We start from the raw sequence: 20,650 nt of genomic DNA on the forward strand, positions 1-20,650 counted from the left end.
TGAGATATTTGTTAATTAATTAAAAAATTGTGATTATATTAAAAATATTTATGAAAAACTATCATTATTCAACTTTAGAAAAACAGTCAATTAAAGGGCCTTGTAGAAAATACAGGGAACACATGTATTGTTGGGGCCAAGCCCCCACAGGGTCTCTGAGTTGTTTGTCAGCTGATAGCCACAGGTATATCCTGGTTTTTTTTTTGTTTTTGTTGTTTATGAGAGAGGGTTTCTCTGTACTGTTTTGGAGGCTATCGGTCCAGCCCGGCCTCAAATTCACAGAGATCCACCTGCCTCTGCCTCTCAAGTGATGGGATTAAAGGAATATGCAACAACTGGACGGCATGGTACATCCTGGTTTCTAGCCCTGGCTTACTGCCACACTGACATAAACATCTAGCAGGAGGAAAACATGATCTCTTCCACCTGGGGTTTTTCTACTGTGTTGTAAGACTACATATAAGACGGTTCCCTCCTACAAGAGAGAGACCTCTTAGCATTTGCAAAATAAAGATACTTCTTAGTACAGACAGCTGGACATCTGGTCTTTCTTTTCATGATACCATGTAGTTTCTTGTGTCTCAGACACTGAAATTAGAGGTCCCATGGAGACCCAGAGAGGCTTGAAAATGACTGGAAAAGATCAGCCAGAAAGAAGATTCAGGAGAGGAGAGACTCGAGAAAGAAAAGAATTAAAAACAGGTACCTCAACTTCTAACACTAAAAGTGAATTGTCAAATCCCCAGGTTTTTGCTTAAGAGATCACCTTCTAGGGAGGTGTATTAAATTAATCTCTAGCCTTTCCCCTGATCGATTGAGGTCTGCAAAGTAAAGGAGAACTGAGAGATCACCCTTAAAGGCTGGCTAGCAAGTAAGGCTATGAGGGAATATTGAAAAGGGGTAGTAGGTTAAATCTTCAGGCTTTAGCCGACAAGGTTGAGAAAGAAAGGGGAACCTGAGTAATCACCCTCAGTTGGAGGGTGGATTGACTAAATCTTAAGGCTTTGCCTCAGGGACCATCCTCGGTTGGAGGATGGATTGAAAATAGGTGAATTGATAATTGGAAACAGTTAGTAAATGAGGTGCTGGTATTAAGTGAAAGAAAACAAAAAGGTAAAAACATATGGAATGGAAAATACAAGGAGAGTCTGGATACTGTGTGCTGTTGTGTTGTTTTTACACTTTTTAATTGCTAAGAAAGAAAAACTACTTAAAGTCATTTGATGATCAATGCTGCTAAAATAATACAACTTTCATACTTTGAAAATGCTTTCAATTCTTAATTTAAATATAAGGACCGATTATTTGGGAAAAATTCTGCTTTTGTTTCCACAGAAAACAAAAACCTGTGGGTTCCTTCCAGACAAGTATGATTTGATGAACCAAGATCCCCGGAAGCAATGTGCCAGGTGTTTCAACAGTTAAAACAGCTGAGATGATGCATCCTTACAGACCCTGAAAATAAGGACTTATACAGGTTTCTGAGTTTTGTCATGATACCCATGGTATTCCAGCGCCCCTTAACATCAGGAAGTAGTTTGGAAAGATTGATGCCCACATTCCCAAATATTGTTTATAAATGTTTGTTTGCATTTATACAGGGTTGGTTATTGCTACAAATTTAAGGTCAATTTTGGGAGTCATCTCTAAAAACTTTTACAAGGGGTGAGTATGGCTGTAGTCCCTAAGAAAAGTAGCAAAAGCCTATAACATGGCCTGAGAGCCAAAGAAATCTGTATGGAAGATTCTATAGAGAAGAAACAATTCCAACAATATTTCAAAAAATAAAAGGGGAGAGATGTTGGGACCTAGCCCCCACAAGTATCTGAATTGTGTGGTAGCTGATAGCCATAGGTACATCCTGTTTACTAGTCCTGGCTTACTGTCCCCACAATGCCCATCTGACACAAACATCTAGCAGAAGGAAAACACACTCTCTAACACCTGGTGTTTTTCTAATGTATTGTAAGACTACATTTCAGACTGCTCCCTCCTACAAGAGAGAGACCTCTTAGCACTTGAAAAATAAAGACACTTCTTAGTACAAACAGCTGGACATCTGGTCTTTCTTTTCCTGATACCTCGGAGTTGCTTGCACATGGGTGCTGAAATGTAACCTGGGTAAATAACTTCCATTAAAATTTAAAGAATATTTAAGCAAAAATAGGTAGTTAGTGTGAAGTAGTGTGAGTAGATATTGAAAAAAATAAGAATAGTTGAAGAATGAATACGCACACATATATGTGTGGCATGGGGGTATGTGTTCTGTCATGACAAGATAGCTTCCCAAATTATACTAGAAGGTGCAATGAAGCACTTTTATAAACACGGGAATTATTTGATCTTACATAGCCCTGGACTCTGCATGCTGCTTTATGAATCCCTAGAGAAGATGCATTCAGTGGCACAATTTTGACACTATGTATATGGTTGACAACATAAGACTATAATTGAAATTGATGCAGGTCCTACAAAAAACTCAGAAATGCTCATTCTGTAAACGTGATCAAATGCCCATACTTAGAGATATTAGCTTCATGTTGGAGCTCATGACCATTGTCTTGAATATTTTAATCCATCCATTTAATTTTTATGGTTTCACGGATTTCATCATGAATTTGCAGAATACATGTAATATTTTCATGGAACAAATCAGATGGCTTCATGGAATTAGTTTCAAGCAATCGGTCTTCATTTCTTAGATACCTTGATTTGAACTTTTTTCTAATTTAACTATTAAATTTTCAAGTTAATGTGCTCTGACCAGTCATATTCCATGTAACTATGCAACAGTATTCAACATGGTACTTGCCACTGTGAGTCAGTAAAATTGTTTGAATTAGAATTCGTAGCAGGAAAAATGTTTCCAGTCTGTAAAAATTTGAATTTGAAAGCTTGACATTTTGATTTTTATTCTTACTATCCAAATGAAGGTGAACAGGAGGAAGCCATACCTATATTTGTACCTTGATCCACAGACAAATCCTTTGGTATATGTATGCACACACACACCATACACAAAACTATATCTACATACCCTATAAACAAAAACGTATATACATATTTAATGCTAACTTCATTGTGTAATAAATAATATTGTTCGACAAAATTATGCTGGTAATGTTAATTTATTCACCAAATCACAAAGAAAGGAACCTACTACACAAGAGAAGAAAATTTAAACTACAAAGGAAAGGAAAATGAACAATTAGAAAGAAAAATGATTCAATCTTCGTATTTGTGATTTTCAATCTCAATCTTGTAACCTGGGTATTTTGGAATAAAAAGGAAAAAGTATTAAAAGATTTAAAATATGATGAAAACATTGTATTATATTATATATACAGGAGCAAATGATTGAGTGATGTACAGAATGATGAAATTACTAAGCAAAAATTTCATCATAAGTACTTCATGTTTATTTAAGTAGGTTTAATTAATATTTGCACAATTCTAGGGATGTTATGGTTCATGATGCATTTTTCATATAGAGATATTTAATATTGCAAAATACACATAGAAGTTTGATAAATTTAAATATACTTTAGATTGTGTGTTGTTTGAGTTATGTGTAGCACATTCAAAACTTTGTCTGATATGTTAGTCATACTAAATAAGTAATTGCTTTTCTAAATGTATTTACAGTGCCTGGGAAAGAAAGAAATTATTTTTTAATGCTAATTTCCTTTTACTGTTTGACACCCATACATAAAAAAACAGCATTGAAACAATCCTATCAAAAGCAATCAATAGATACAATGCAACCCCCATTCAAATATCAACACTATTCTTCAGAGAACTTGAAAAAATACTCAACTACATATGGAAAAACAAAAAAGCAGGAGAGCCAAAACAATTCTGTACATTAAAGGAACTTCCAGGGGCATCACCAACTCTGACTTCATTGTCTGCTATAGAGTTATAGTAGTAAAAATAGCTTGATTTTAGTATAAGTACACACATATGGAATATTGAATAGAATTGCAGGCCCTGAAATTAATCCATTCACCTATGAATTCCAGAGTTTTGACAAATAGTCAAAATGTACAATGGAAAAAGGAAGCTTCTTCAACAAAATGTGCTGACATACTTGGTTTTGTCATGTCTAATATTTCTAATACTTCAATATTTATCATCATGCACAAAACACAAGTTCACATGGATCAAAGTCCTCAACATAAATCTGCTGCCCTCAATCAAGTAGAAGAGAAGTTTGGAAATAGAGTTTAACACATTCACACAGAAGACTACTCCTAAATATAACACCAGTAGCACAAATACTGAGAGCTACAATTAATAAATGGTAACTCTCGAAACTGAAAATCTTCTGTAAGGCAAAGTCCTTGCTAAATAAGAAAAAACAGCAGCCTACAGAATGGAAAAAATCTTCACCAATCCCTCATCAGACAGAGAACTGATTTCCAAAATATATAAAGAACAACAGAAACTAGACATCAAAATATTTAATAAACCAATTTAAAAATTAGTACATCTAAACAGAGAATTCTCAACAGAAGAATCACAAATGCGCAAAAGACACTTACGGAATTCTTCAACATCCTTAGCCACCAGAGAAATGCAAATCATCCTTAGTGTGTTAACCCACACCCAGAAAGACTACTTTGTATGTGGCAATCGTAAGTGGAAATTAGTCATAAAGCAAAGGATACATGTGCTCCAATCCATAACCCCAGAGAAGCTTGGTAAAAAGGAAGATCATAAGAGAGAAAAGCTAGGAGGCCCCCAGAAGGGGAAATAATTAAGATCTCCTGGGTAAATTGGCAGAGGGTAGAGGGATGGGATGGGAGATGGGAACATGAGTGATCCAGATGGCCATGTTCAGGGAAGGAGGGAGTGGGCAAGAAATGGAAGGGAAATCTTGATAGAATTAGCCATTGTGGCATTAGGAAGATATATGGTGCTAGGGAAAGCCATAGGAATCCAAAAAGATAACCCTAGCTAAGACTCCTAGCAATAATGGAGATAGCATCTGAACTAGCTTTCCCCTGTTTTCAGATTAGTGAACACCCTAAGTGCCATCATAGTATTTACATCCAATAAATAATGGGGGAAGGTGCAGTGACCCACACACTAAAGCACTAGGATCAACTCCTAGTGTCCAGTTTGTAGAGGGAGGACTGAATATATGAGCAAGGGGGGGTTATGATCATGATGGGAAAAGCCACAAAGACAGCCGACTAGAGTTAGTGGTAAGTCAGGGACTCTGGATGGACACCTGAGGAACCTGCCTGTGACCTTACTGCACACTCAGAATGTGAGTGCTGTTTTTTTGGCTTGATCTGTTTGGGGACACACTGGCAGTGAGACCAGGACGTATCTTGATTACATGAACTGGCTTTTTTGGTGATCTTTAACTATTGTCAGATACTGTACCCAGCTTGATTCAGGGGGCAGAGACTTGGTCCTGCCTCAACATGGTATCCCAGAGTTTTGTGACTCCCCAAAAAATGCCTTATTCACTTTTAAGTGTGTAGGGGTTGGGATGGGGATGTCATAATTCAGGAGAAGGCAAGGGAGGGTGCCATGTGTTTGGAATGTAAAATGTACAAATTTTTAATTGACAAAAACTAGAAATAAAATAAAATTGATTATATCACTTTACAAATGGAGATATTTTTCAAAATAATTGCAAGCATAATTTGTGTTATCACCAATGTTTGAAAATTATTTCCTTTTAATTATTTAAAATATTTATATAATATATCATTTGATCATATATCTCTCAAAGGAATCTTTATCATGAAGTGATTGATTTGATCTCAATCTACTTGAATTTCAATAAACAAGAAATTTTATTAACTGTTAACTCACCAAATTGATATGTTCACTGCGGGCAGGTATCTGTTAAATAGAGGATACATAAAGTAAAATGTAGTTTATTTGCTCAATAATTAATTTAAGTTTTTAAAAACTGGAAATGCACAACAAGTATTTTAATTTAACAGAGATCAATATAATTTATCTAATAACAAAAAGAGTCATTTACCAGTTTTGAGGATATCTTGTATATTTTTAATTGGAATTCCATATGAAGCAGTAAAATCCACATACAAGTCCCATATTTCTTTACTGAGACTGATTTCTTTTGCTCCATTTCATATAAGAATTGAAAAAAAAGAACATCAGAATTCTACAATTTCTGAACTATAGGTTTCACAGATTTGGTTGTCTATCACAGTAAAAACATATTGATTTTTAAATTTAACTTCTGGAGAAATATGCCTTGTTCATTTGAATCAAAAATCACTTTCTAGTCAACTTTTCTGATATTCACAACAAATTCCTACTAAGTCAACGGACAGCCCCCCACCACACACACCTCTTTGCTTTCAGATTATCAAATCTGATTTTTTTCTGCACATATACTTATGGATGAATGTTATTCAACTTAAGAGTTGTCAATATAACAAGAAGCAAATTAAGAATTTCCTTTTAGAGTGTGAATTCAAAAATATGTATTCAATCTCTAGTTTGACATATAATGTATGCAATCTTATGACTTTATCAACATTCTAAGAATAATGGTATCATTTTGATACATATATTTATATTTCTCATAAAGATGAGGATTTTTGGATAACACACAGTATTTCACCATTGATAGGGTTTTAAGGGATAGACACAATTTATTCTTTCTGAGAAATTTAAGTATACTTAATGTTACAATAAATTAATGATATGATTGAGTCCGTGGTTTAGGACGTGGAATGGCTATATATTTCTTCATTTCTCCTCTATAACAGTGACACATGTCATTATTGTGAATAACCCAGCAAAATATATTTGATGCTTGATAATTATCTAATGGATATTTCTGACTTAGAAGTGCCATGAGTGTGAGGAGGGAACATATGAGAAACAGAGATTAAGTTCATGATGGAGAAATGTACAGACACACCTGTACCAAGTTCATTGAAACTCATGAACTCCAGACCTACAACTGTGGACACTCCAGGGAAAGAACTAGGTCCACTGTGTGTGGGAAACAAGAATTTAATATTCCTCATTATTTACATACATCTAGCGAGATTTATTGCCAAGTAATACCAATGGTGCTATATAATAATAAAATTTTTCTTATAGAAAAGTGCAAGAGAAACATGTTTCTAACAGCCTAAATCTATATATATTACTTACAAAATGCTGCACACACGTTTCTGATGTTTCCGTTCTTTTCAGAAAAGTTCACATGCATTATCAAGGTGGTATTTGATATAAAATGTAATGCAAATATTACGACACCTGGGACTGAGAAGAAACATTTGATCTGCATTAAATTTGCAAATGGGTAATATCATTATCTTTAATTTGGATTTTGTTTTGTTTTCTTATTTTGAGACAGGGTCTCTCTGTGTAGATTTGGACCCTGTCCTGTGTTTCATGCTGAACTCAAAATATCTACCTGATTCATGTCAGAAACTTTGATAACAAAACAACAGTAAATGATTGGATTAGATGCATGATTTGATATGCAAAATATGCATTCTTTACATATCCTCTCAAATGCTGATACCAAATATCTAATTTTAAATTTGCTTAGCAAATTTAAAAATTTATAAAACTGAAATGACTAAAAAATATTTGTGGATATTTTGATTTCTTACCTCAAATTTTGCTTGATTAAACTCGATCACATTATTTGTAGTTTTTATAAAACTTTTGCTAAATTTTCAACGTGAAAAGAACCCAAAACACACTATTTCTTATAGTGTCATCAGACAAAATATTTTCTTAAGTATTATCAATACGAAAATGATACTATTATACCACACTAGAATTTTCTCAAATTCCAAAAAATGTTCATGTCAGTAACCAATGATAATTTCTCTAATCTTCATATCTTTTCAGTTTTTCACTTAAATATTTGTAAAAACTTGCTCTAGAAACTACTTATCTACTTGTGATAGAGATAATGTTCAAGGATGTCTGTGTGGGTGGTTCTTCATTTGTGGTTTTATGATAATATTAGATGAGAAGCCAAAGTGATATAGAAAGGAGATTAGCAGAATGGATAGAATATTATACAGACCTTTAATTCCATTTTCATATGTCTGAACCCAGCTTTCTGGGAGAGTAGACAATGTAGTTCTAACAATCCACAATCCTGTAATATATGGAGATCCACCATGGCTTCTATTCCATGAAGATTTATGATCCCCTAAAACAATTATACAAAAATTGTTCCTTTATTAAAAACATTTAAAAACACAGCTAAAGTAATTGATATGACTATGAATTTAATGCAGTATATGTATTAATTATTTAGTCATATGATACTCACTCATTTTGATGAATGTGAAAGAAAATAACTTTTGAAGAGAAACAGCATATATTTGGCAGCCATTATTTTGCCTAAACACAAAGTAATCATCATTTCATTTCATCAGTTAATATTACAAATATGTCCTTCTGATTAAACACACAAGGAAATTATATTGCAATTCATACAATTTAAAGAATGGATGATTTTGAAAACTATACTCATCAAATTTCTTTATATATTGACACGGAGATGAAATTACAAACATGCATTTTTGTACTGGGAGCATTTGTTGCAATATATATATATATATATACATATATATATATATGTAGAGAGAGAGAGTCTTTGTACTACAAGATACCTCATGATGCAATTAATCGACAATGTAGAATTTTTGAAAAGTAATACCTACATTAGACAGATAAATTGATTCACTTTATTCACATATTTGTTCATAACTACACAGGGGTTTATAAAGTCATGTGAACATATATTGCTGAGAATTGTAACTCTGTTTCTGGTATATATACCATGTCAATAATACAGTCATTCTGTCCTAAACATAACTCTCCCACTAATGCAAAATCTACTAATTTTCTAAAATTGCCTTTGTTCATTTAAGAAGAAGATTCAATTTTGGCCCATAGTGTTACAATCTCATATAGACACAGTCATTCTTTCTACAATCATGAGGTCATTTATTGGCTATATTAGACTTAATGAATAGAATTGCATTCTAACATCTCTAATGTATATTTTGTATTTATAGCTATTAACATTAGTATTAAAAAACAATGTAATATTCATGTGCATAGCCGGGTGGTGGTGATGCATGCCTTTAATCCCAGCACTCGGGAGGCAGAGGCAGGCGGATCTCTGTGAGTTCGAGGCTGGGCTGGACCTACAGCCTCCAATACAATACAGAGAAACCCTGTCTTGAAAAGCCCAAAAAATTCATGTGTATGTAACAACAATAAATAAATTTAAGACAGGATTTGAAAGAGGGCTATTATGGTTGTGTTTTCAGATTTGCAGGAAGAAATGGAGAGTGATGTGATGCAATCATATTGTACTATCAAAACTAACTAATAATACATTTAGAAAGTTAAAACGAAACTTTTCTCTTAAAAGATTTACAATTTTATTATATTATTGCTCAATACAAATTAAAAGCCAAATATGAACAGGAGCAAATTTATTAGACCACTAAAACTTTAATTTACCATGCCTAAAAATGTCAAATATACATATTCCCATATCAAGGTTTCAGAGTTCATACTCAACAAAGCTATTATTTTTTTCAAATATTTTCTATTTCAGGAGACTTCTGGTAGACATAAGCAGTGTGGTTCATCAGTATGTTTTTATATCCCTGCTCAATTTCATATGATAAACACAATTACTTAATGAATGATATTTTTTCTGACTTCCATGCACAAAAACATGACCCTTGTTTTGATACCTTGCTTTAGTGATTTTAGGTAATATTTTTATTATACAAGAAACACATAAAGCATATTAAGACTTTGTAGACATGTTGATATGAGGCTGCAATTCCAGAACATGTTAGATGAGTTACTGAGAATAGAGTTCATGAGGATAATCTCCTACCTACTGAGTTTTAGTTCACCTTACACAATGGGAAACTTTGATTCTACAGAATAACTTAGACACTATATAGAGGCAGAATCTCTGATATTATGTAAAGTTATTGAATCTGAATGCTTAACAAAAAAGCTGCTTATAAATATTTATGAAAAACGGACTAAGTAATTTATACATTTCTTGAAATGATGTATTAGAGAAATTCATTGCCTTTTTCCTTCATTACCTAGTTATTGTGACACTATAAAATGATTTATGATATGATGAGCAAACATTTGTCTTAAATGATTTATTTTCTCATAGTGTTAAGGAAATTGGAGCACTACACTAGAAATTAGATTTGAATATTTATTTCCTTATGACAGAATAAAGTTACCTTACCTGAGATAAAAGGTGATGTTCAATTCCTTGTAATTATTATAAGATAGAATATTGTGTATATAAATTCTTAGTGGCCCATTCTCAGCTATTAAGTTTAAATCATCAGCTGCCAAGTAGAGTGTGTGAACTTTCCCTGAAACCTGACCAAGAAAGGCGATATTAAATAATGCAATTAATTTTCAGTGACAGTCAAAATATTTTAGCAAATATAATTGTATGATGCAATTACCATGGATAACTTTGTAAACAAAGATATTTTCAACTCCCAAACACTACAGTACTAAGACATAAAACAGTGTTTATCTTCCATGATTAAAATCTATTATGCAAAATTTGAACATATCTTTTTGGAAACGATAATGTATATATTTACTGCTCACCAAACATAGATGTAAATGACATGCTTTGTATCTCAAATTGAGAAATATGTCCTTTAAATACTAGAAGAAAACACTTTTAGACTATGCTTGTCCTTCTAATCACAGTTAAAGATGTTCTGAAGAAAGCATCAAATAATAGAAGAAAGGTGAAGAATTGACAAATGGGTTTAATCAAATAAAAATATTCTTTACATTGAAATAAGACTCAAAACAGCAGAGAGGCAGTGTAAGTAAGACAAGAAACCATTTTCAAACAAACTCATTTACTAGACTAATTTCTATTATATACAAAAAGGAAAAAAATAAGAACTAAAAGATAATGAAAAATTTTAAACGGCCTCATACAGAGTATGAGAAGGAGTAAATTTTGAGGCTATTACAGTCATATTTCATAATATGACTGTATTAAGTGTTAAAAATGAAATGTGTAATAAAATTTAACAGAACTTCCAAAGAAGCTAATATCCATATGCATCAGAGTAATATAAATTAAAATTTTATGATTCTGTCATCTCTTTTTCAGATCACTTTTCAGGAATAAAAATGTTAAACATTTTTATGAATCCTGATTTTAAAGGGATAATTTATTGACTGCTACTAGGCATGTAAAGTGATACAGATAACGTTGAGTGAGTTTGTGGAGGTCGGCTTCCCGGCCTATGTTCCAGTGCCTGCGGATAGCCCGGGCATTGCACAGATCTTCCAATCCCGACAGGAGCCAAGCACCCCAGACCCCAGGTCTTCTCTCCCACCAACGAAACCAGGAAACCAAAGGGGCCAGGGAGTCCAGGGAAGCAGCTATTCCTGCAGCAGCATCAGGTAAACAGGCCGGCTTCCTGGCCTGTGTTCCAGTGCCTGCAGATCACTTGGGAACTGCAGAGTTTCAAATCCCGACAGGAATCAAGCACCCCAGACTCCAGGTCTTCTCTCTCACCAACGAGACAAGGAAAACAGAAGAGCCAGGGAGACCAGGGGAGTAACTGTTCCAGGGGACCAGGTAGGAGGCTAAGTGCCCCAGATTCCTGTTCTTCTTCTCAACCCAGGGAGCAGAATGAGGACAATGAATAGAAGAACCACCAGATTATTGAACTTGCTAACACCCGCCAAAAGGGAACTCTGGTCCCCTGATCAGTAAGGGGCTCTTTCTGCACCCACTAGAAGAAGAGATGAGAAAGAGACAATACAAAACACACTCAGCAACAGAAAAACAAATATGAAAAGCCAGATTCTAGAGACTCCACACAAGCAAGACTCCAACATTCCAATGCGAACGAAGCAGAAGAGAACGACCTTAAAATCACTTTCATGAAAATGATAGAGGCTCTAAAAGGGGATATATGAAAATCCCTCAAAGAAACGGAAGAAAAAACAAAGCAAAAAATGCAAGAAATGGAAGAAAAAACAAACCAGAAAATGCAAGAATAGGAAGAAAAACAAACCAAAAATGCAGGAAATGGAAGAAGAAACAAACCAAAAAAGGCAGGAAATGGAAGAAGAAACAAAGCAAAAAAAAGCAAGAAATGGAACAAAAGGCAAAGAAAAAATGCAAGAAATGGAAGAAAGAACAAACCAAAAACTTCATAAAAGGAAACAAATGGGCAAAGATAAATTTAAAAGAGAAAGAAGCAATGCAAACATTGCAAGGGTTGAAAACTGAAATAGAGACAATAAAAAAACACAATCTGAAGAAAGGCAGAAAATAGAAAAGCTGGGCAAACAGTCAGGTACTACAGATACAAGAATTACCAACAGAATAGTAGAGATGGAAGAGAGAATCTCAAGTGTTGAAGATACACTAGGAGAAATGGATTCACCAACCAAAGAAAACCTTAAGTCCAACAAATCCTTAACACAAAACATCCAGGAAATATGGGACACCATGAAAAGACCAAACATAAGAATAATAGGTGTAGAAGAAGGAGAAGAAATCCACCTGAAAGGGGCAGAAGACATATTCAACAAAATCATAGAAGAAAACTTTCCCAACCTTAATAAAGACATGCCAATGAAGGTACAAGAAGCCTACAGAACACCAAATAGAGTGGACCACAAAAAACAAATCCAAAAAAAAGGCCACTCGCCACATAATAATCAAGACCACAAACATACAGAATAAAGAAAGAATATTAAGAGCAGCTAAGGAAAAAGGTCAAGTAACATATAAAGGCAGACCTGTCAGAATTACACCTGAATTCTCCGTGGAAACTCTAAAAGCCAGAAGGTCCTGGATAGATATTCTACCTACACTAAGAGTCCATGAAAGCCAGCCCAGACTACTATACCCGTGAAAGCTCTCAATCATTATAGACGGAGAAAACAAGATATTCCATGCCAAAACTAGATTCAAGCAATACGTTTCCACTAACCTAGCCCTACAGAAAATATTGGAAGGAAAGCTCCAACGCAAGGAAGCTAACTACAACCAGAAAAACATAGGCATTAGAGAATCCCTCTCTACCAACAGCCGAAAGAACAAACGGGTGAAATTGCACACATAATTCCAACAACAACAACCACTGCAAATCGAAGAAGGATGAGCAATCAATGGTCATTAACTCACACATAAAAAGACACAGACAAGGAGAATGTATTCGAAGACAGAACCCTTCCTTCTGCTGCATACATGAAGCACACCTCACCCACAAAGACAGATATTACCTGAGAGTTAAAGCCCCACACAGTTATAGTTGGAGATTTCAACGCACCACTCTCACCTCTAAACAGGAATACCAGACAGAAACTCAACAAAGAAGCAAAGGGTCTAATAGAAGTAATGACCCAACTGGGATTAACAGACATCTATAGAACATTTCATCCACATCAAAAAGAATATACATTCTTCTCAGCACCACATGGAACCTTCTCAAAAATCGACCACATACTTGGCAACGTATTAAAGCTCAGCAGCTACAAAAAAATTGGAGTACTCCATGCATCTTATCAGACCACCATGCTTTAAAATTAGAATTCAACAACAACACAAATTGCAGAAAACCTACAAACTCATGGAAATTGACTAATGCTCAACTGCACCATCCCTGGGTCAAAGAGGAAATTAAAAAAGAAATTAAAGACTTCCTCGAATTCAATGAGAATGAAGACACAACATACCCAAACCTATGGGACACTTTGAAAGCAGTGCTACGGGGGAATTTCATAGCACTAAATGTCCACATGAAGAAACTGGAGAACAGTTATACTAGAGAATAAACAGCACAGCAGAAAGCTCTAGAACACAAAGAAGCAAATTCACCCAGGAGGAGCAGACGCCAGGAAATAATGAAATTGAGGGCTGAAATCAATAAAGTAGAAACTAGGAAAACAATACAAAGAATCAATGCAACTAAGAGTTGGTTCTTTGACAAAATCAACAAGATAGACAAACCTTGGTCCAAACTTACCAAACAGCAGAGAGTGAACATGCAAATTGACAAAACCAGAAATGAAAAGGGGTACATAACAACAGACTCTAAGGAAATCCAGAGAATAATTAGGTCATACTTTGAAAACCTGTACTCCACCAAATTCGAAAATTTAAAGGAAATGGACAACTTCCTGGATATCTATCACTTTCCAAAACTACATGAAGAACAGATATGCAATTTAAATAGACCTATAAACCCTATGGAAATAGAAGCAGTCATCAAAAGTCTCCCAACCAAAAAAAGTCCAGGTCCAGATGTCCTCAGTGCAGAATTCTACCAGAAATTCAAAGAACAACTTATACCAATTCTTCTCAAAATATTCCACACAATAGAAGCAGAAGGGTCTTTGCCAAACTCTTTCTATGAAGCTTCAACATCTTTGATCCCCAAGCCACACAAAGATACAACTAAGAAAGAGAACTTCAGACCAATATCCCTCATGAACATTGATGCAAAAATACTCAATAAAATACTGGCAAATCGGATCCAAGAACACATCAAAACAATCATTCACCACGATCAAGTAGGTTTCATCCCAGGGATGCAGGGATGGTTCAACATATGAAAATCCATCAATGCAATCCGCCATATAAACAAGCTGAAAAACAAAAATCACATGATCATCTCACTAGATGCTGAAAAAGCCTTTGACAAAATCCAAAACCCCTTCATGATTAAGGTCTTGGATAACAGGGACATACATAAACATAATAAATGCTATATACAGTAAACCAACAGCCAACATCAAACTAAATGGACAGAAACTCAACACAATTCCTCTCAAATCAAAAACAAAACAAGGCTGTCCACTCTCTCTATACCTTTTCAACATGGTACTTGAATTTCTAGCTATTGCCATACTACAACATAGGGGGATCCAGGGGATACAAATTGGGAAAGAAGAGGTCAAACTTTCACTTTTTGCAGATGATATGATTTTTTACATCAATGACCCAAAGAACTCTAACAGGGAACACTTACAGCTGATTAACACCTTCATCAAAGTGGCAGGCTACAAGATCAACTCAAGAAAATCAGTAGCCCTACTGTATACAGATGATAAAAGAGCTGAAAAAGAAATCAGAGAAACATCACCCTTTACAATTGCCACAAACAACATAAAATACCTTGGGCAACGCTAACCAAACAAGTGAAAGATCTGTGTCACAAGATCTTTGAATCTTTAAAGTAAGAAATTAAAGAAGCCCACAGAAAATGGAAAGATCTCCCATGCTCTTGGATAGTTAGGATCCATGTAATAAAAATGGCAATCCTGCCAAAAGCAATCTACTGATTCAATGCAATCCCCATTAAAATCCCAGCACAATTCTTCAGAGACCTTGAAAGAACAATAATCAATTTTGTATGGAAAAACAAAAGACCCAGGATAGCCAAAACAACCCTGTTCAACAAGGCAACATCCGCAGTCATCACCATCCCTGACCTCAAGCTGTATTATAGAGCTATAGTCCTGAAAACAGCTTGATATTGGCAAAAAAATAGACAGGTAGGCCAATGGAATCGAATTGAAAACCCGGATATTAACCCACACACTCCTCCATTGCAGGTGGGAGTGCCAACATGTTCAGCCACTTTGGAAATCAGTATGGAGATTCATCAGAAAAATGGGAATAAACCTTCCACAAGACCCAGCAACTCCACTCTTAGGCATATATCCAAAAGATGCCCATTCAAACAACAAAGATGTCTGTTCCACTATGTTCATAGCAGCATTATTTGTAATAGCCAGAACTTGGAAGCAACCTATATGTCCCTCAACCGAAGAGTGGATAGAGAAAATGTGGTACATTTACACAATGGAGTACTATTCAGCATAAAAATGGAATCCTGATATTTGCAGGCAAATGGATGACACTAGAAGAAACCATTCTGGGTGCGGTAACCCAGTCACAAAAAGAAAAGCATGGCATTTACTCTCTCATCTATGGATTTTAGACATAGATCTGGGCAGTGCCAGCCTACAATCCCATGGCCAGAGAGTCTGGGAAACAGAAATTTCATTTAGTGGCTGATCGAAGAAGAGGCAGACTCCCTCGCTTAAGTACTGAGCTGAACTCAAGAAAGCCAGTAATAGAGAGTGTGGACTGATGACCAAAGGGATTAAGACTGGGCTGGTTTAACCTCCAGAAATAGCTGACCTGACAAAGGTTAACTCTTGAATCCCAGGCATCAGCCTGGGAATCCAGCATGGGATTGATCAAGAACCCCTGAATATGAGTGTCAGTGAGCAGGCCTAGTTAATACATTGAGCCTTGGGCAGCAGATCAGTACCCATCCCGAGTATACACACAGACTTTGGACTCCCATCCAACAATGTGAGTTACACTCTCACCCTGAACTCTTGGGGAAGGGTCTAGGCCCTGCCCTATATGAAATGACAGACTATGGACACCCCCATGGAGGGCCTCACCCTCCCTGGGGAAATGAGGGGAAAATGGGGTGGTTGGGGGGAGGGCACGGGAGAAGGGGAGGGAAAGGGAGAGGGTCCTGGAACTGACTTGTGAAGCAACCTTGTTTCTTATCTAAATTTAAACTGAAAAATAAAAAAGAAACCATACAAAATGTGAACTCTTTAAGACTTCACGGTATGAAACAACAATTTTGTTAAGTGTTTTCCCTACGTGGTAATGGACAGTTGTTCCTGTATCACTTGTGGGAGTTGGGGTGATTGTGGAAATCCTTATCTTTGTAAAGTAAATGCATTACTGAAATTGGTTTTGACCATTTAGAGACATGTCCCCCAAAAGTTCATTCTCTCTGATAACTTCCTGAATGTGAGTTGACATGTCAACATTCATCTTCTTGATATAACCACATGTGCCCATTATCCTACTGATAATACAGACATGCCTTCTATAACATTAGCCAAAGTGGATAGTGGTATATACTATAAACAGCAACCCAATTGAAGAATATTCTAAGAAACAATTGTGTATTTTTGTAAAATCTCCATAATACAAGAATGAAGAAACTTTGAGTAAAGCATTATTTACAAAATGCAGGGTTCAGAGAATAAAAGGGGAGAATTTAGTCATATTAATCTATGGGCATAATTCATGTAATGTTTAAAAGCCCCAAATACCCATACCCAGATATAATCTAGCATACAAAATCAAAAATATGAAGTCCAAAACCTTGCAGAAGAGATAGAGTAATTGATAGGTGCTACTGAAAATGGATTCAATTTCGTCCTTAGGCTAATTTTTGTAGTTTTACCATACTGCAGAATATTAACCTCATGATGCTTTCATGGGCTGTGCAAATTATATTCATTTTCTCTTTGCAAATCAAAAATCAGACTTAAAAGGGTTAGAAAATATGCTTAGAGATGAGAACCAGTGGATTCAATTGAAACAGTGGTAAATACAATTAACATTTTCAAATAAACATGTAAAGTGTCTTAAAATTAAAATTAAACAGTGAGTGTTGTATGCTATTTGTAGAAAACCAATAGCCTGGTCTTGGGATGCTTTTTCTAATATTACGTGATCCCGTCCAACTTCAATGAAATAGGTTTTGTTAAATCATATATTTAATTGTCTCATGTCTCAGAAGTCTGTTCTTTTCTAATGACTGGCATAAAGTAAGTGAATGCAGAGTGGAGGGATTTTGGGGAAGAACTGGAAAGAGTATAGAAACATTAATCATAACACATTAATTAGAAAGCAAGCTATCTTAAATAAACAAAAATATGTTTATGCAAATATCTTTACAGTTTATAGAAACAATATTAAAAGTTAAAAATAAAATTAAATGTTCTCATATTATATATGATTGCACATATTCACACTTATAATTATTATATGTTCTCATAAGAAAATTTGCAAAATCCTATTAAGACATTAAGAGTAATAGCAAAATGGTAAATTCAAACACAAAATAGATATAGCAATAAAAAACATGAAGAATTGAAAACAATACAAAGGAAATTAATGTCCTAATTAAGGTTAGATAAATTAAGAGAAATATTTCGTTTTGTGACAGAGTTCTTTGCTTTGAAATGAACCATGCCTAACTTTCTTGACAAGTGTTACTTTGGCAGTCACACTGCTTCATTTAAATCATCTTAGGCACCTTAGGATACAAATACATAATTATGTTTTTTGATGAACACATTATATACAAATCTCAATAAAGCACGGTTCTTTGGATATTGTAATATATAGAAATGTAGAGTGATATTCAAACAATCTGTGAATTCTTTCATACTTTTCTTAATCAAAGTTTTGCTTGATATATTATTCACTAAATTATTTTCTTTTCTAAGCTCAATATATAATATTAATATATCATATTCACAGTGTTCAACTTTGGTATGATACCAGTCTTGATATAGTTAATGAAACAAATGATCTCGATAACATATCTTCTTGCCAGTATTTACCCAGATACTATCTGACATTAACAGAAATATATAGATACAGAATATATTTCATACATAAGATATTTATACCTACTCTGATTAAAATACGTTTTAAAACTTTCAAGGTTCAAAATCTGTGGCTAAGTTTTCAGTGAATTCACCATGATACATTTCTACAGACACACATCTGTTATATTAACATAACAACCCCTAAACACATTAACTTATTATTCATTTTGTTTGTGAGAATCATTTGAATTTATTGTTATTTGAGGTATCCTATACACATCTACCAGCTCAAATATTTAAAAATATAAATTATATTATATTAATTGGTCCTTAATATATAGCAGTATGAATACCACAAAACATAGATTTGGAATCATTCATTAAAATCTCAAGCATATGTAAAACCAGAAGTCTTTAAAACTGTTTGCTTTGAATCATAGAATTACTGTCATATAACATCTACACTTGCTGACTGATAGTTATCGATATTTTTTTACTATTGATTCAAGAAATGTAAGAACCACTGAATGATGAAAATTTATATTTATACCTCTATTAAATATTAAAATAATTTTTGCTAACCTTGGGAAATATATCAGTCATAGTAGGCATTATAAAATTGATATAAAACTTCAAAATTCTTTCCCAAAAAATGAGGTGAAAAAGTCAACTATTTTGGTGTGTAACCATAATTTCTAGGCTAAAAAAGGCAGAAATACAGAGAGTATAATTGATTTGGCTCATCTATCTAAATTTTAAAAAGTAAGATATTTACCTAAAAGGGGTCGACCATGCCATGTATTTACAAGAAAATATCCTGAGTTATGAAATTCAAGGATTATTTCTGAGGACTTCTGTATTATTAGTCACCACATGAACACACACACATTCACAAGAATATATGTGAAGGAAAAAGGACAACACTTATATGCTATTGTGAAACAGAATTTTTTCCAACTTGGCTCCTATGAGAGGGACCCACATGCAAAGACACAACAGGACCATACCTTATCTTCTTCCACTAAAGAAGGAGATACCTCTTTTCTGACAACAATGATGATGACAGCAGTTAACAACAGAAGCTTCATTTCACTGCTTTTTGACTCACAACTTCCTGAGAAAATGTTCAATAGTTAAGTAACTGGATAGGTTAAAATTTAAAACACTGTACATGCACATTCATTATGGGACCAAACGCAATATTAATCGTGATTCGCTCTGGAGCAGTATTGCTTCTTCTCAGTGTAACCTGTGTAACAGGCAGATCAAGATTTAGATTGACACTGTTCTATTTTGCCAATGACATTTGAATTCACAAAACATTAGCATATTTAGGAATCTTGCCATAAGTGCATGAGAAGACATGTTATAAAGGAAAGTATTAAGACTGCACGTTTATTTCCTCTGATATGTAATGGAAAAATGATGTTCAAATTTCACTTTGCAAATTGATAATTTTTATATCATTTTGATAATTGGAAAATCAGAAGCTCTAAGTACCAATCTATGAGAGTTACTAGGCCTGATAAGCCTATGGTACCTCAGGTATGAAAAATAAGATTTTTTTTACCATCCCAAGTATACACACGGACTTTGGACTCCCATAGAACAATGTGAGGTGCACTCTCACCCTGAACTCTTGGGGAAGGGTCTAGGCCCTGCCCTATATGAAATGACACACTATGCACACCCCCATGGAGGGCCTCACCCTCCCTGGAGAAATGAGGGGATAACGGGGGGAGGGCACGGGAGGAAGGGAGGGAATGGGAGAGGGACCTGGAACTGACTTGTGAAGCAACCTTGTTTCTTATCTAAATTTAAACTGGAAAATAAAATTTAAAAAAAATAAGATTGTTTTTAAGTTAAATAATTTTATAAAAAGAAATATACTTTTTCTAAATGTTATTCTTACATTCTTTCTTGTTTTTATTTTAGTTAGAATCAGAATAATTTTAAATATCAATCCAAGTTTTCTCTCCCTCCCATCCTTGCATGCCACCTACCAGCTCTCCATCAGTTCCCTCTTCTGCTCCCAGATAGGGTGAGCCCTTACATGGGGGATAATCAAAGTCTTTCACATCATTCGGGGCAGGGCCTTGGGCCTCCCCCATGTGTCTAAGCTGAAATATTATCCCTCTATGTGGAATAGGATACCAAAGTACATTCATACACTAGGTGTAAA

The 20,650-nt window shown here is 34.7% G+C and overlaps 1 protein-coding gene across 1 annotated transcript; it reads right to left on the reverse strand.

Moving 5' to 3' along the window:
- Positions 1-3,112: 3,112 nt before the first annotated feature.
- On the reverse strand, positions 3,113-19,702 carry LOC121138624 (aphrodisin-like). Its single transcript, XM_040741291.1, has 8 exons — positions 19,476-19,702; positions 10,271-10,410; positions 8,303-8,373; positions 8,051-8,179; positions 7,159-7,269; positions 6,008-6,109; positions 5,833-5,862; positions 3,113-3,266 (listed from the first exon to the last, which is right to left on the reverse strand). Exons 1-7 carry the CDS (start codon positions 19,554-19,556, stop codon positions 5,846-5,848), a joined length of 651 nt encoding a protein of 216 aa, XP_040597225.1. The 5' UTR covers positions 19,557-19,702; the 3' UTR covers positions 3,113-3,266; positions 5,833-5,845.
- Positions 19,703-20,650: the final 948 nt, after the last annotated feature.

The sequence above is a fragment of the Mesocricetus auratus genome, unplaced genomic scaffold, assembly GCF_017639785.1.
Source record: "Mesocricetus auratus isolate SY011 unplaced genomic scaffold, BCM_Maur_2.0 contig_12178_pilon_obj, whole genome shotgun sequence".
NCBI classification, from domain to species: Eukaryota; Metazoa; Chordata; class Mammalia; order Rodentia; family Cricetidae; genus Mesocricetus; species Mesocricetus auratus.